General features: G+C 41.9%; 1 protein-coding gene across 1 annotated transcript; it reads right to left on the reverse strand.

The window, feature by feature from the left end:
• Positions 1-3,463: 3,463 nt before the first annotated feature.
• Positions 3,464-6,091, reverse strand: LOC121178106 (SLIT and NTRK-like protein 5). Its single transcript, XM_041032626.1, has one exon. The coding sequence runs from the start codon at positions 6,089-6,091 to the stop codon at positions 3,464-3,466; it is 2,628 nt and encodes an 875-aa protein (XP_040888560.1).
• Positions 6,092-16,934: the final 10,843 nt, after the last annotated feature.

Raw genomic sequence — 16,934 nt, forward strand, 5'->3', positions numbered from 1 at the left:
TTAGTCTGCGAAATAAAACCCAGAAAATGTTTAATTAGCCTGGTATTTTCAGTCCACTGTTAGAAAATAATTGCCTCCAAGTAAAACTCAGCGTACTGAAAATAGCCGAGTGTTGAGCCAACACTCCATGCAGCTTGGGCGGGTTTCATGCGCTCCACCATTCCACATTGATTAACTCTCAAATGGTGTGAAAGCAGAAAGTGAAAGAGAATATTGAAACAAAGGCTGTCCATCACTGTCTCCCAGCCTCTTTATCTACAAGAAGTTGGAATATGTGTTGTCGAAGAAAAAACTTGTCTACTGAACTTTCCTTGCTGCGTGTAAGGCAAAGAGTGAGACTTCTGTGATGGCTACATCTGCGCCTACATCACACCTTATGTTGCATCAGCCCCACATCAGATTCTGCACAATAGGTTGAGCCATAAATCAGGGGGAGCTCCTGTGTAGCATGAGGCAACACACTCTGAGATATTTCACCTCAAAACTTCCTTCCTGTTCCAAATACAGATGTTGACCACTGCAGAAGTCTCACTGATGGTTTGATATTTGTTTGTTTTTGAGAGGGAGTTATTCTTGAACTATTTCAACTGATGATTGTATTTCATTTCATCTCAGCTTAACTGATGGAGTGAGTATGTGATGGAGTGCTGAGAGAACATGGCAGAGTCACACAAAGCATATGAAAAGCTATAAATGGAATAATCCAGGAAGCCATAATAAACTCTTTGCCCTTCCTTGATGCTTCCATTTGTGTTAAGACCTTAAGAACCCATTGGCTAATTAAAAGCATTATTTCAACTGGCAAGAGTCTCCCCCTCCCTCCCTCTGTGCACACACACACACACTCACACACACACACTACAGCCTCCTGCAGTGGGATGCTTCATGCACCCATTACTCTGGGACAGGGTGCTGGGTCATAACAGTGATAAACCTCCACGCTGGGAGTTTGGGTGGGAGGGATGTACACACACACATGCAGTAATAACCAGCCCATTTGGAATGCATGATTCAGTGATTATATAATTGTGCTCAAGCAATTTTTTTTTCCTCTGGAGTTCCGTGAAGTTAGCCAAATCATCCTGAAAAATATAATATTCCAGGAAATTAAATCAAACAACAGACTGCTATCTGGGCCACATTATAAACAGTTTGTCATTTGCACTGAACAGGTTGATTTAGGATGCTTTCTTGTTGCACTTCCATGAATGATTTTTCCATGTTGACAAGCGAAAATAAATAAAAATCCATGTCAGAAACTGTCAACGCTGTGCTGCCCCCATAGGCCGCCAATCCTGTGCGACTACACACACTTCTTGGCTATGATTCACATCCCCTGCTACATGTATGACACATCCACAGATACACTCAGTTCCAGAACTCCTCATCTCCCAAATGGTGCCTTCTGTTCTCTGGGCTTCTATGAAAAGATCCAACAAAAGATGGACCCTGAGCAGGCCGTTTTCATTTTCCATTTTTTTTTTTGTCATTGTGAAAATTAATAGAACACTGTTATACAGCTGACAGTGGGGAACCCAGAGTAACAGTAATGATTTGTAGTAGTAATTATAAATTCCTAATAATCCAAATCTTTTCTTCTGAATAAAAATACAGTGATAGATTAAGGTGTCTGACGTAGCCAGATTTTTGTGCCTCCTCTCTGGAGAGATCTCTGCCTGTCTCAGTTAGGGAACATTTAATTCCTAAATGGTGATGCTCACTGCACACTGAAAATGGTGGCACAGTGCATCCTTTGCATTTTTATAGACCTACTTTGCATATTGGATTTAAGTGGGTCAAGTGAAGAGCAAGTTAACAAAAACCAAAACAAGTGCTTAAAAGATTCAAAAACCAAGCAGCTTTTTCAACATATTCTCTTAACATCTATTTTTAAAACAGGGAAATATATTTAAGAGATGTTCACACATGAAACAAAGCTATTAAAAAAAATAGAATTAGAAATGGTTGTGACAACAAACTCTTAATCCAGCAGCTGTATGTCTTAATCAGTGTCAAACGTTATACCCATTGACTTTGTCAGAATGCTAAAATAGCATTTAATCTCAACTCAGCTCCAGTGCTGTTCATATAAATGACCAACTTATTACATGGCAGGCGGCAACATGGATGTTGTTGTCATGGTATAATTGCAAAGGGACAACCTCAGCTAATGCTCATTGATTCAAACCCATTGATTCCAAACCTCACTGAGACACTAGCTGCTCCTCTGAGTGAAGCATATTTACTGTATCTTGATCTGCTTTGAGTCCACAACGTTGTCAATTCTTATCAGCCAATGCGTTGCCATTTGATTGCAAAATTAAATAACTTTTAGCCCTGGAAGACTCCTTCTCACACTGTTTTGACTGATAATTTAATTTGCTGTCTCCATGTGAAACTCAGATACTGATCCAAGCCCAAACTGCCTTCATATCATCACCAACAGGCTCACTTTCCTCATAAGCACATTATATGAACCTGACATCATGTTTATTTGATGACAATAACATAGTTTGGTCAATATAGTGCAATAAGTGCAAAGCAATCAAAACAAATAAAATTGATAAGGGATAGAGAATCTGCGAATGCTTGTATAAAAATAGGTGTTACATTGATTAAAATATCAGTATTACACAACATAATTAATACTTCAAATATCATTTATGAATTTTGTTTTTGATAACATATCAATTCTACATATTAAGAATGAATACCCATATTCATTTTTAATATAATAATCTCCTTTATGAGAGCTCATTGAAGGCTAACTCGCCTTCCAATTCCAAAAAGTGCAGAAAGCATACAAAGACACTTTTTTTTTTCATCTTCTTCAAATGACGCAGTCTTTTTTGAACATTGGGGGTGTGCCACTTTCAAAAAAAGCCACTTTTACAATGCAGAGCTACAGTAAATGAAACTACAAACATAAGCCTTTCCAGAGGATCATGGAGTATGATGACACAGGTAATATTGATGTAGAATCAAAAGTTTTGAAAAGACATGGCAGATTATATCAATAAATACTTACTTACAGACTACAGCAGAAAAGAGTCCTACACAGTTTTGATGATCTGCTGTACAGTGTTTTTGTCCGGGAGTGATTTTATAAACATTTCTTTTCTGATTCACAATATACCTTATGTATGGTTATATTCCTGAAAATGAAGCTGGGTAAGATTTACCTGTACACTTACATTTTGTGTGTTATTCGATCTTCACCATAGAAAAATAGATTTTGCATCATCAGTTAAGTAGAGCAATTTTGTTCATCCGTGTTTCAGAAAGCTGTATCCATTCCTGTAATGTCATGTTTCAGAAATAAGAATAAGATTGTTCGGCACACCCCGTTTCAGCTCCTTCGCTTTCGCTTGTTTGTGTTGTGCCAAGGCACCCTATAAACTGAGCCACTGTTTCAAGGAGGGTCAAGAGAGAAAATGCTTCATTACATTAATGATTCTGTTGCTCAGAACTGGCTAAAGGTGGTCTGTTTCTCAAGAACTTCGAGGTAATCGGGCTCAGACTGCAGTTTAGCTTTTAGCTCCAAATACTCGTTTCTGTTGGGCTCAACATAGACAGTACTGGGTGCTGTGCCGTAGAGCACTGTTTCTCTTATCCTCTCCGGGTGCAAGAACTGACGTCTGACATCAAAATTTGGGTTGTATGTGTATGACACAGGCCCTGTGTACTTGTACTCTAGATTGGCACCTGCTGGGATGGATGGGATGGACTGATGTGGGGACTGCTTATCGGGCTCAAGGATACCTCTGAAGAAATGATCTGCATCCTGGACAGGGGACGGGTTTTCACGGGGCTCGATGGTGCTAACACTGTACGTAGGGCTCCTCATCGTGCTGCTATCCCTCTCCTCATCTGGGGTACTCCTGTATGTGACCTTGAGCTCATGGAGGTCACGGTAATCCTCCACCGTGTTTCCTTCCCGTGACCTGTAAATGGGGTTTTTGCACATATGGCCCATGGGATGGGGAATATATTCATAGACGTGACCAGCCGGGGCCTTAACTTTAGGGCCAGAGCGGTTGCTGTAGAGGCTGTACTGCAAGTTAAAAGAGCTGACGTCTGAATTGTTGGTGCTAGTGCGGTCACTCTGTGACTTTTTGCGCTTTTTCATCACTACAACAAACAGCCCCGCGGCCACAAAGACAGACATGATGAAAACAAGCAGGAGGCTGAGGATGAGGACAGAGAGGGGGACAGTGCTGCTGGGGATGTTGAACTTCTGGGGAGCGACTGTGGTGACGACCCGGTCATCCATAGGCTCATCCGTAGGGGGGGTTGGTGAGACATAAGCATCAGAGTAGTCTGGGCAGAGCTGCTCCGACTGGATCGAGCGCAGGTCCATTCCAGTGTGGCGTTTAGGTGTCTCACACACGACCTCGTTAACCACAGTGCCTGCACTGAGCTGCTCCAGCCATATCTTCATCCCCACTATGTCACAGGAGCAGTCCCAGGGGTTTTCAAACAGATCTATCTGCACCAGTAACTTCAGCTGGTCTAAAACACCACTCACAGGCAGGTTTTGGAAATAGTTGTTGCGCAGATTAAGCCTAGACAGCGAGAGGCTGGAAAAGATGCCCACGGGTAAGGTTTTCAGGAGGTTATTGTTGAGGAAAAGCAGCTGGAGATTAGGGAGGTAGCGGAAAGTGCCCGCATCAACCTCCTTGATTTTGTTGTACTCTAAATAAAGATACTGCAAGTTCTGCAAACCAAAAAACATTTCTCCTGTAAGCCTGTCCATGAGATTACCATTTAAATACAGCCTACGCAGGTTGGTTAAATCCCCAAAAGCCCGGTCGTGGATCAGCGTTATCCTGTTGTTTCCCAGGTGAAGCAAATCCAATCCAGTGGCATCGACAAAATCTGATCTCCGTACCACAGGGATGTAATTTCCAGTGAGATACATTTTTTTAGGATTGTATGGCTTGGGTTTTAGATCAGAAATGCTTTCAATCTTTCTCTCTTGGCAGTTGACATTTAGCCCAATTTCAGATATCTGCAGATTACACGTGCAGGCAGTGGGGCAGTCCAAAGGCACGGGAGATTTGGTCTGAAAAGCAATAATGGGGCCATAGTTGTAAGGGTTACCGCCTGGTATTCGGGAAGTGGGCTTTAACCTAGTTCTGTTAAATTGCCGTGTACCCTTGGTAGGCCTAGAGGAGGACCTAAAAACAGCCGAGGAGGTGGCAGAGGCTGTGACGGCAGCAGGTGTGGTCTGGTAATATCCACTGGTGCTGCTAGGGGGTGCAGGCCTGGCCGTGTCTTCTAGGGGTCTTCTTGGGCAGAGTTCCTGCTTAGACACCTCATCCAGATCCCTACCATGGAGCCTGAAGGGTGTCTCGCACACCACTTCTCCCACCAGAGCCGTATAAGCTATACTTTCCAGCCACGCCTTCAGAGCAATGAGCTCGCAGGAACAATTCCACGGATTCTCCTCCAGTTGTAATTCCACAACTTTGTCCATGTGCTCCAGGAGGCCGATGTAGGGGAACATTTTTAACCGGTTCCCCCTCAGGTCCAAGTGCGTAAGAGGAACATTCCTGAAGATATTCGGAGGCAGGGCAGAGAGTAAATTGTCGTTCAAAATCATCACTGTCAGTTGGTGCAGTTTGCTCAAGGCATTGGGTTCTATATTGGTGATGTAATTATAATCAATCTGTAGATATTCCAAACTCTCCAGTCCTGCAAAGGTGTCATCCCTCAGAACTTCAATCTTGTTGTTATTCAGGTGCAGCCTTTTTAATCCCTGGAGTCCGTTGAATGCACCTGACTCTATCTCAGAGATATCATTGTTCCCCAAGTGCAGGATGGTCACCCCGGTGTAATTGATGAAATCATTGACTGACAGCTTCTTCAGGAGGTTCCCTGTAAGAAGGAGGTGGTACATGGAGAAATGGACAGGGCTGATCTCTGTCAGTCTGATGATCCCCCGGTTCTCGCAGCTCACCGTCAGGATCCCTTCCTTCTCCTCGCATGTGCACAGATTTCGACATATCTCCCCATAATTGTCATACATCTCGACCAACCTCAGAGATGATGCAATCAGAAGGATTATTTTTAGGATCCAGATATGCATTTTTCCTGGGAGAGGATGCCCCAGCTCACTCAAGTGCGGTACCAGTATGAGGTGTCATCTAAGGAGGAAAAGAAAAGGACGGGTTCTGTTTTACATGGAAATTACATACGTGAAAACATGTGCAGTATTTACAAAATGTATATATGGTAATGGACCCCTACAAGAGCCGATCCCCTGATGAACAAATATCAGACATTCATAACAAACACATAGAAGCAAAGACAAGTAGGCCTATTACTGTTTGTTCATTATGCAGATGTGTTATATCGGCATCATTTTGGTTTTTGAGGGTGTCAGAAAACAAGCGACCCATATGAATTTATAATAACTGCATACTTAAAGGATAATATATAATCCAGTTGATAACACAACTACCCGCGGTGGATGGCCACTGCGCATTTTTGATAGCTCGCCTGAATTCCAATCCATCCTGGGAAGGAAAAAAAAAAGGCTTCGCCATCCACCGTGTGCAGACTGATAGATCTGGTCATTTACTAATTCAATCCCTTGAGAATTTCTACACAAAAAACACTGTCAAGATAAAACCACATCGCTTTATGTGATGGATGATGTGGCATCTTGTTTTTTTTTTTTTTTAATGATTCAATCTTTCCCCCAAACTAACATTAAAATCTCGGAGATGAACTCCTATCTCCTACCTACTGAGATTTCTCACTCACCCCGCATATCCGACGACTTGGTAACAGTGGGGAAACTGTCGGATCCCTTCTCTCCAGCTCCGTCCAAACAACATGAGGACGGGGAATTTATTCGCCTAGTACGATTAAAACGATCCTAAATATATGCACATATAAAAAATATGCCCGGCTCTCATAAACGAATCGGCTGCGAGAAGCAGTCAATGTTCATCTTAAAATCCGGCCTGCGATTGAAAATGTGAATATCAGCCTACAAGGCGACAGTCGCAGCCCTTCTTCTGCCCACGGGCGAAAAAAAGAAATGAGAGGAGTTGATCAAAGGCAAATAAGCAAGTGTGGTTGATCTGATGGCGGATCCCTGATCGAAATTGCATTTTGACGTGGAGTAAATAATTCTATTATCAAGTATCCTGTATGGCATCTGCTATATAGAAGGTTACGGATAGTCTCTCTTTCTCTCTCTCTCTCTCTCTCTCTCTCTCTCTCTCTCTTTCTTTCTCTCTCTCTCTCTCCCTCTCTCAGCCAAAGACGCGTGAGCGCGCGTGCACACACACGCACACACACGTTTCCTCTGCGTGCGCTCCTTAAAAAGAACACAAAAGCCTACACATCGACCCGGTAAACCTCCCCAAATATGCACATTTTAACATACAGGCACATGCTTTGACTATGCGCTCGCTGTGTCTGAGTGGTAAGTCCACTTTCATCTCATTCCTTACATTTGAGTTTATCATCATAACCCCAAGAAATGCCCATCGCCTCTGGATATAATATAGATAAGTTGAGAGCCAGTGCTTGTATCTCTCCCTGTGCGGAGGCAGCAGGATATTATTTGGAACGAATAAAACTGTGATGATAGATGTGAGCATAAAAATGCAGGCTCTATGCTTGTTATTGCCATAGCAGCCGCAGACACCTTGCTTAACAGCATCTTAAATCCGGATCAACTTCGGCAATGCAACTGTGGTAGAAACAGACATTTCAGCACCATGGACAGAGCCCCCCCCAAATAAAAATGTTAACGCATGTGAGCGCAGATGAGCCATACAGAGAAAAATCATTGTCCTCTTACCGTGCTGATCCCGGTAAACGCCAAAGCATCCCGAAAATCACGGCTGTGCCCCTTCTTTTTTCTCCAGCCTCAGTGAAAACATGGATTTCGTGATTTCACCGTCCGCCCTTCCGTCGGCTGTGAAAAAAAAAATCCTTAAAGTCAAGTCTCCTCGGTGTTTAGCTCCATAAACCAGGCATCGAAGAGCACATATACAGTCTCATTCACGCCAATAACGTGACAGCAAGCGCGGCAAAACGGGCTCCTGTATTCTTCCAGCGGCGACTGAAATTAGCAGTGTCATCTCGGAAAAAGAGCCAAAACCAAAGTTGGAACATGGCAAAGAAAAGGGGGCAAATAAAAACGCGGTAATCCCACATCAGACAAGACTTGCCGCATGCATTTTAACTGTGACTTTCATCCATGCGCACTGACGAAGCGGAGGAGAGAGGCACGAATCCCCTTGTCTGCTGCCAGTGGTGCGGCTGGTACCAGTTTATGTATAGATCTGCCCAAGGTCTTTTTATTTCAGTTGCCAGACCCTTCAAATCGACCGGAGACCAGTGGATATGTTCCTCCAGCTTTCGTCTTGGATGCCAGAATCCGATCCCCTTTCTCCAGTCCTGCATAGGTCATAATATATCCTATGTATATACACAAGCTTTATCTTCCCACCAACGTTTCAACTAGTGGAACTTGATCTTGGTTGGTGCAAACCAGCGCATCCCCTACAGCGATGGACGTATTATGAAACAATTACCATCGTATGACAGCCGAAATCACTCATAAAAATGCATAAATCCCCCAATCTCAGGACTGTCACAGCGCGGAAATGAAAAGCAATTTAATGCGTGCAATACTCTTTAAGGGGGAATGGTAATGTGGAGGAGGTGGGCTGGGGAGGAGGGGTGGAGGAGGGAGTGATGGGTAAGAGAAGAGGGAGGCTGGAAGAAGACCCGTAGAGGGCAGCACAATGATGAAAAAGGCATCTTGGCTTGCATTTCCAGGCTGCACTTTGTAAGTCAGTGTATTTTAACTCATCTGCAACAACCATTTGATTTGTCACTCACATCGTGGGCTATTTTCTACCAAGCTGGGCCATCTTATTTCCATGCTTTTGAAAGTCACAACTGGACACGTCAAGCTTTTCTTTTATTATTATAATCCCATAATACTTTCAATTCTCTCAACAAGCCTTTGATTTCCTCTGAGGGCAGTGGGAAGCAGATGTATATTGGCCTGACGCTCATCCTGGATTCATCATGTCTATTCATTATTCAGTCTGGAAAGATATTCCTTCAGACAGCCTTCAAATGATTGCAGAATGCTAGGCACTGCTGGAATACATCTTCTTATTAGCAGCGCATTGTTCACATCCACTCTCTCAGTGGGGTGATGCTTGGCTGGTGAATACCTGCTTTAACAACGTGATTTGCACAAACAAAAGAATAATCTTCATTTATCATCCTTACTCATAGATATGACCTTTAACCTATTTTTATCTTAGTACAGTGGGTACTAAAGTTGCATCCGACAAGAAAACATTGATTTGTACACCTTCTATCTCTTTATAGATGCTTCAAAGTACATGGATTAAGCCTATAGTCCCATAAAACACAAATTTACAAGAGATCTGCATTGAAAGAAATGAATTTACTGTAGGATTAGGCTTAATCCAGTTTTGCACCAAATACTTTAGCCTACTAATGCTGCCATGTTGCTGTAAGCGCTCTGTATTTTACCAAATCGTGGCTTATTTGCCCCTTGTTGAAAGAGCAAATCAAGTCAAAGCCACAGCTGCCCTCTTACCCTCTTGCTGTGGGACAAGAAACTTTAGAAGCACTTAACTAAAGCCTGAACAGAAAATCGAATTAAATCTAGCATATGGTGGGCCGCCATGTCCAAAGAGATTTCCCACTTAGTCAGTATTGTGTGGTAATAAGTCAACTCTTATGCTCTCTTTAGCATGCAGCGAGCGACAATAAGCGGATGTGGCATCCATGCCGCCTTTCTGAAATTAGCCATGGAGTTGCATTGAATTATCTTAAAGTCTCTAGCTCTGTAATCGTATTAACAGTGGTCTATCCTGTGGGGATGGACAAATCGGTATCTGTGGAACCCCGGCTGGAATACAGCAACCGAGAAACTAATGCAGCAGGGTGTTTTCTCCCTCCCTCTGGAAGGGAGTGTGGCTGCTTCCCCTGAGAGGCATCGTGGCATCAAAGAGAGGAGAGTAGCTGTCCTAAATCATTTTTTGCCTTAAATGACTTTGTGTAGGGCTGATGGGAGAGGTAGATACCCTTGATAAAGTAGCGCCTGGATGATGATGGCTGTGTGTGTTTGTGCAAGTTTATTGGATATAACTTTGTTGCATCAAAGTTGTGGTGCGTGTCTCGTAATGTTTCCATGTGAAGTCGAATAATTGTATGTACACACACGGATGTTTGTGAGTGTGTGAGCATGAACATGACTCTCTCCTTCACAAAGGCTAATGGGTTCACACAAAACATGAAAGCTATTATCAAAGATCAGCCGCATAAAACCCACAATATTATAATCAGGTCTGGGACAAATGTTTAAATAATTAAATGCAAATGAAAGTTCACGCTATGATGAGTTTAACATGTATCTTTTGCATGAACCCTACTTAATGTTTTTTAACCACATTATGAAAGATTTTTCTTTCACCATTAACATAATGACTATTAGGAAATGCAAAACATACTGTACCTAAGCTGGGGTCAAAAAGTTGAAATCCATTCACTTATTTTTTAATTCATTTTAGCCTTATTTTATGTTTAATTTGGTGCTTGTTTTGCTTGAATATTGGCTTGGTTTGGTACTGTTGGCACGGCAACCGCTGGTGTGACTGTGCCAGACAAGCACTATGAATCAGAACAAAGGTTTAGTCCAGGTACTGCAATTAGAGCAAGCTCCATCTTCACATAATATGCTTTTCAGGAATCAAGAATAAGCTTTTTGTTCCCATTTGACACTGAAAAGTCTAATGTGCTTTGAAAAAAACTGAAAAGTTATTCAAAGCAGGGTAGAACGCCACGATCAAGAACTTTTCCTCACACACTTCAATCTTAATATGATGATGTGAAATTAGTTGTGATGGCACTCTTTTCCAAGTTGGGAGTTCTGGACCCAGTTGTCTGTGATATCAAGGAAAAGCCTTCTGGTCGACAGGCTATGAGCCAAAAGCAGTGGGCTGCAGTCAAATAATGAAAAGAAAACATCTCAGAGGGGATATATACGCGACGGCGTCACACCATTGGTTGTTTTTGTAATTTATTTGACAGTGGTATATTTATTTAAGTATAAGTTCTGCTTGATGACTAGAGGTCAGAGAGGGTTTAGTGTGCTGACTTGTGCTCCTGGTAAATATATATGTGTGCCCAGCTATAGCATAAGGAGGTAGTGCCACTATATAAATATATGATTACAGCATTAAAGGAAAGCTGTAATCTAAAGGCCTGAACTAACTGGACTATTTTACTAAATCTTACAGTTTGGAGCTTTTAATCATGCAGAAGGTGTTTTGAAAATGTTGACTGCCTTAATAGAAGGCAAATCCTTTTCAGCGGAGAGACTGACATGTATTGTGCTGTGATTAACTTGTGAGGTCTCATCTGGCTTGTGTGTCCAGAGGCCAATTGGTGCTGCGAGCAATTTCCGTCATAACCCAGAAGGTCTACAACAGGTCTTCAGGGCCAGGATCCATTCAAAATGCTGATAATATGGAATTAGAAAACAATTTTAGTTTGACAGTATAATGCAACTGGCACATCTTCTCTGGTGATAACAAGATGCAGTGAAGAATTACAGGAAATTTCTCGGGGAGAAATTGCTTTACATAAACAATGACTAAACCCTGGAAGCCCTATTTGGCCCTGTAATGGAATGAAGGCTAATGAGACAACCAAGGACGGATCGGATGGGAAAGTGAACGAGTTCTATAGCACTTTGCTGGTGTCACTCCACCAATCACGCCACTAAACTGATTCAGTCTTTGCAGAGCCACATCTAATGCAACTATCATAAAAACAAATACAATACATGCTTTATTAGCTGTATTTTAACATAGAAATAAATATAAACACTAATAATCTGTGATTCACTCAGAGAACACCTCCCTGCTTATTAATAAATAGTTGTACTTCACTCTTTAGGCAGTTCTTGAGAGCTGTGTGCTCTGGTTTGACAGGAAGTGAGACATTTACATTTATGACAGCGGGAACAGTAGTTTGTTTGGGATAAATAGAGGTGGGGTAGAGTTGTAATTGAATTGCAACTCCATGTGACTTTAGTTAGTTTTTTCCATCAACCTCATCATGACACTTGATGTCTGCGCCATTGCTTTTTTCATGATGCTGCCTGTCGATGGCACGGTCTCTAATCAAACGCACCGGAGCTAAAGCCTGTGCATTCATCACGGCTCCGGATGATGTAGAGCTCTGGTGTAAGTTCCCACCAAAGAGCGGGAGCACAGCTGCTGTGACAGCCATGATTGATGGTCAAAGCAGGACGAGGGGTTGCACGGGGAGCCTTTCCCTTTGTTTTTCCCCGTGACTTGGCTCGAGCCAGCACGGGCGAGGTAATTTAAAAATGTTGAATCGGTAACATGCAAACTTAACCAGGGGCTTTAATGAAACGAGCTGCTGACAATGCGATAAGTGCATCCTCACTGTATCAGGGAGTAGATGGAATTGACTTATTAGCTCCCTGCACAGAGGAACAAAAGCAGTGAACCATAACCAAGTCAAGTCCATTCATTTGACTGTAGTCAGCGAGCATGAAGGCTTTTAAGGTTATGAGTGCACTTTAGGGCTTAATGCACAGGCAACAAAGTATGCCTTTGTAAGTTTAACTAACCAATGTGTCAGTTAATCATTCTGTCAAGAAGTCAGTCATTAGGAAGCTAAACCTATGCTATGTCAGTGCTTTTAAGATGTTTGGCTCATTGTTTGGATCCACTCTCAAAGGATAGATGCAAGGAAAAGATCTATGTAAATGGGCTTGGATTTGCAGTCTACCAAATACATTTTAAACATTTTAAAATACTGACTGCACAGTGGTGTTCTGTCAAAAAAAATACTGCTTGAGACCAGGTCATTTGTAAGTTGCTGCAATGACAAACAAAGCATGAGGGAAAATACCACCAGAAAGCAAATGTTTGGGGTATGACTGAAATTTGAATGAGAGCAAAGCAAAGATATCATGCTGTGTGGAGAAAATGCTCTCTATAAAGCTGGGAAGGCAACCTGGCAATGGAATTCTACTGTGGAGAGAAAATATTTTCAGATCGTGGCCTGATAGGGGTTCCAAATCATTTATATACATAAAATCTACTGCTGTAAAGTTGATGGAATGTAGTTTCTAACACATCTGTATTTAAATGTGTCTACTTGCAATTTTTAAACCCTTCCACATACATTTTCTTACGTTTTCTTCTATGGGACATTATGTCCTAGGCATGATATCAGCAGGTAACAAATTCTTCAAAGGTCTTGCACACCAGAAAGAGTATGTGCAACTGATCGAGAGCAAAGACATCTCATGTGTCGCGGTGAAAGTGAACATAGGACACAGAGGTTACAGAACATGACTTAAATCCAAACTTAACAGAACATCCAGAAAATAACTAAAATTCAAAGAGAGTAAAGTCAAATGTTCTATGAAAAGCATCATGATGTATCCATTCACACGCATCCCTGAAAACCCTGTCAGTAAACCTGCCGGAGGAGCAAAACAAAACACACACACACAATTGGATAAATTAAAATTTTCCCAATCAAGTCACAAGTGCAAAGCTCTACTTTTGGCTTGTGAGGCGCTACTCTGAAGAGCTTCCACGAAATCTAAAAGGAGCACCACTAACTGCCACTTCATGGAAGCCCTTCAGGGTAGAAAACAACAACCGGTGAGAGAAGTGGATGCCAGGTCACATGTGAATCTATACAAGCTGGCAGGCTCTTTTTTTTCTCCGTTTAACTAAACATGCACTGACTGGGACTATTTTCTGCATATTCACCGTCATTGCACTAGTTTCACTTGCAAATATTTTTCTGAACTCTTGGGTGTATTTTTGAATTTCAAAGCTTTTTTGTATACAGAGTTACTGTGTGGTTGCAATGCTTGAATACAATTTTTAGTTTCGGCTAGTCGTTTTTCCTGTACTTTCTTCCATTCCAAATTAAAAATCACTGCTGGATTTTAATCTTGAGCGAACAAGCAAGGGAAAGAGGGGGCGAGGCTTGCCAAGCCTATTAGGCTGGCAATAATGGATTTGCAAGTCACTAGAGGAACCATTTGCCCTCTATTTAAATAGTCAAGATAATTAGAGTATATTCAAAAAATAGGAATGAGAATATCTGCATGTACAAATCAATCAGCTAGCCTGCTTCTTTAATATGGCTTGAATCAAAAGTCAAACAAAGCGACAGAAAAACATCTTTTGGTTTCCAGCTGTCGGCCTCGACGTGTTAGCACCCATGACACTTCAGACGTTTCCCTCTAACAGGCAGACATCACACTGTTGGCTTCTACCTCCTGACACAAACGCAAAAACAATATTTCCTAACAATTAGCAATGTTTATGTGCTCCAGTATTCACCATAACAGCAAGACGTCAACAACAAAAGCATTTTTTTGTTCAAATTCGGAGAAGCTTCAGGTGCCAAAAAAACTTTCACACTCTCACACTTTGATGATTAAACAGCTTGATATTCCGTCAAATGCTGCCTTTGTCACTTATTCTACCTTTGGCTTAGATCTCTCGAGCCACATTAAAGCTTCTCTGTGCAGGATCCTCCCTCTTCCTTTCTTTTTTTATTCACCCTTGTGCTGGTTTTATAGACACAGTGTGAAGTACTGGAGGCTTTGCAGCAGCAAGTGGAGGTTGAAAGATTGTGCTGTGGCTGGGCAGGGCCTGACAGTCTGGGCACTGGATCAGTCAGTGGATTTGGGGGCCGGTGGCTGGTGGCTAAAGCTATCCCCTAGGTGCACTGACAGAGCAACTTGCATCATACTGAAACCAAGCTTGTGTGTGTGTGTGTGTGTGTCTAAGGTCTCTCTTACTGTGCACCGTATCTGGAATCAGGATTTGTCTAGCCCCTGGTGGACTCCCTGATGGCCTAGATGGAGAGCCCAAACAAGCCGAAGACGCCTATGGCCTAGAAAAATAGATTTTACACAGTCAGTGCTATAGTGACAAGATTACACAGATACAGCACAATACAAGTATGATTACAAACACAATTATTTCAAACTAATGACATTAAAAAAAACATCTTTAATGAAGAGTCTTTCCTGCTACACTGAGTGTAGTATACCTGTGGTATACCTAAAAACCACAATATAAATATATAACAACACACCGTATATACCCATACATAATGTTTAACATTCAGTTACCAAACAGAAAATCCTTGGACAATATTGGGGATGGCCCAATTCTCCAAACATGGTTTAGCAGCTCTTGAAATCCACATTTGTGTCCGCCTTAACTATAATCCTGGCAGAGAAGGGTTCATATCTCCCTGAATCTTTCATGCTTCTGTCAAGTGAATGCAAGCACAAGTCACCACAGATGCAGCACCTTTGTTTGTCTCTCACTGGAAGTAAACAGTCAAAAAAAAAAAAAAAAACAGGGAATCTTTAAGCCTGATCATCCGGTTTCTCCGTTCTGCAGCAACAGACAGCTTATTTGACAAATACGATGAATAATTAATACAGCTTTGTCAAAATATACGTGTTCCACCATATATACATCAGCAAACAATGGTTTATATTTAGACAAATGTTTCTAACGGTAACAGAAGAAACACTGAAGTAACAGTGTTGTGTTTTTTTTGTGTGTGTGAGTCAAGTTTTGTTGTTCCCTCCCAAGTGATTGTGAGGTCGCCATAAACCCGTTTTTTTCCCCCCAGAGAGTCCATTAGCATAAAATTACTCTTTCCTTCCCTTTCATGCCTCCACAGTCTCACGTCTCAAGAGTGACACGTCATAAAAAGAAGGGAGTAATGTGCCTCATAAGTCAACGTCAGCTTCAATCATTCAGGTGAAGATCTGAGGGGAGACTGTGGTTTGTGTTGAGCGTTTGAATGTCATGTTGTTTGACACGTGGAGGGGAAACAGAGCAAGAGTGTGTGTTTGTGTATGAGGGAGGAAAAGAACAGGGGGAGACCCCTCCAATACTTCCAAACAATGCTGACAAAAACTGTGCATTATTTATTGCAGTGAGACTGCAGGAACCTCATTTGATGTAAACGGAAATGTGTTAAAAAGTTTTTTTTTTTCTCTCTCTCAGACATATAAAATATTAAAGGTCACCCGAGTTACAGTCACCAAAAATAATATCATGTTACTGGACCGATAAAAACAAACAGCAAAACCTAAAATAACCCCAACGCAGTGCTATTATTCAATAACACATATAATCCTCCACCCAACATAACACAATGCAGAGTAAAGTGTTGACCAGTGTCAGTGGTGAGCCCAGTTACATGCCAATGGTCATGAATGTTTGCTGATATGTCCATTTAGCATACAGGCTAACACAGAATGGACATCCTGAGAGTATTTTGTTTGAAGGAATCATTTCCTACCTCCAAGTTCTGTAAGATGGAATGTACTGTAAACACAAACTGTCTGCAATCTTGCATAAACAATCTGAAGTGACTATAACAGAGCTGATAATGTGTCTGTCTAATGGTTTACAAACTGCACAACTCATCAAACAACTTCCTCCCTCCAGGGCCAAATTTGATAAATCCAGACATATCTTTCTCATTATTAATTTGGGATCTCCCAAAATCCATTCTAACATTACTGAGCGGATAGAGCTTCTCCATCTATGCTCCCTCACTATATCTGCTCTCTCTAAGAGAAAGCAACAGTGAAATGTATTAGTCAGTGCACAGTATATGTCCTTTGGGGAGAGTGTCATCTTGGACACACTATAGACAAAGTATGCAGCTTTCAGTCCCCGTTGACAGGACACAATCAGGCCAGAGCAGCTGTTTATTCTGGAAGCTAGGTGGAGGACGTGGCTGTCATGACGTTCCAAGACCAGTAGCTGGTTTGACTGTTTGCTGTTGCACACAATGTGTGTTCAGACAAAGAGACA

The sequence above is a fragment of the Toxotes jaculatrix genome, chromosome 24 (assembly GCF_017976425.1).
Source record: "Toxotes jaculatrix isolate fToxJac2 chromosome 24, fToxJac2.pri, whole genome shotgun sequence".
Taxonomy (NCBI): domain Eukaryota; kingdom Metazoa; phylum Chordata; class Actinopteri; family Toxotidae; genus Toxotes; species Toxotes jaculatrix.

Coding starts and splice junctions, on each gene's coding strand:
- LOC121178106 (XM_041032626.1), bottom strand. CDS start 6,091: ATGCATATCTGGATCCTAAAAATAATCCTTCTGATTGCATCATCTCTG.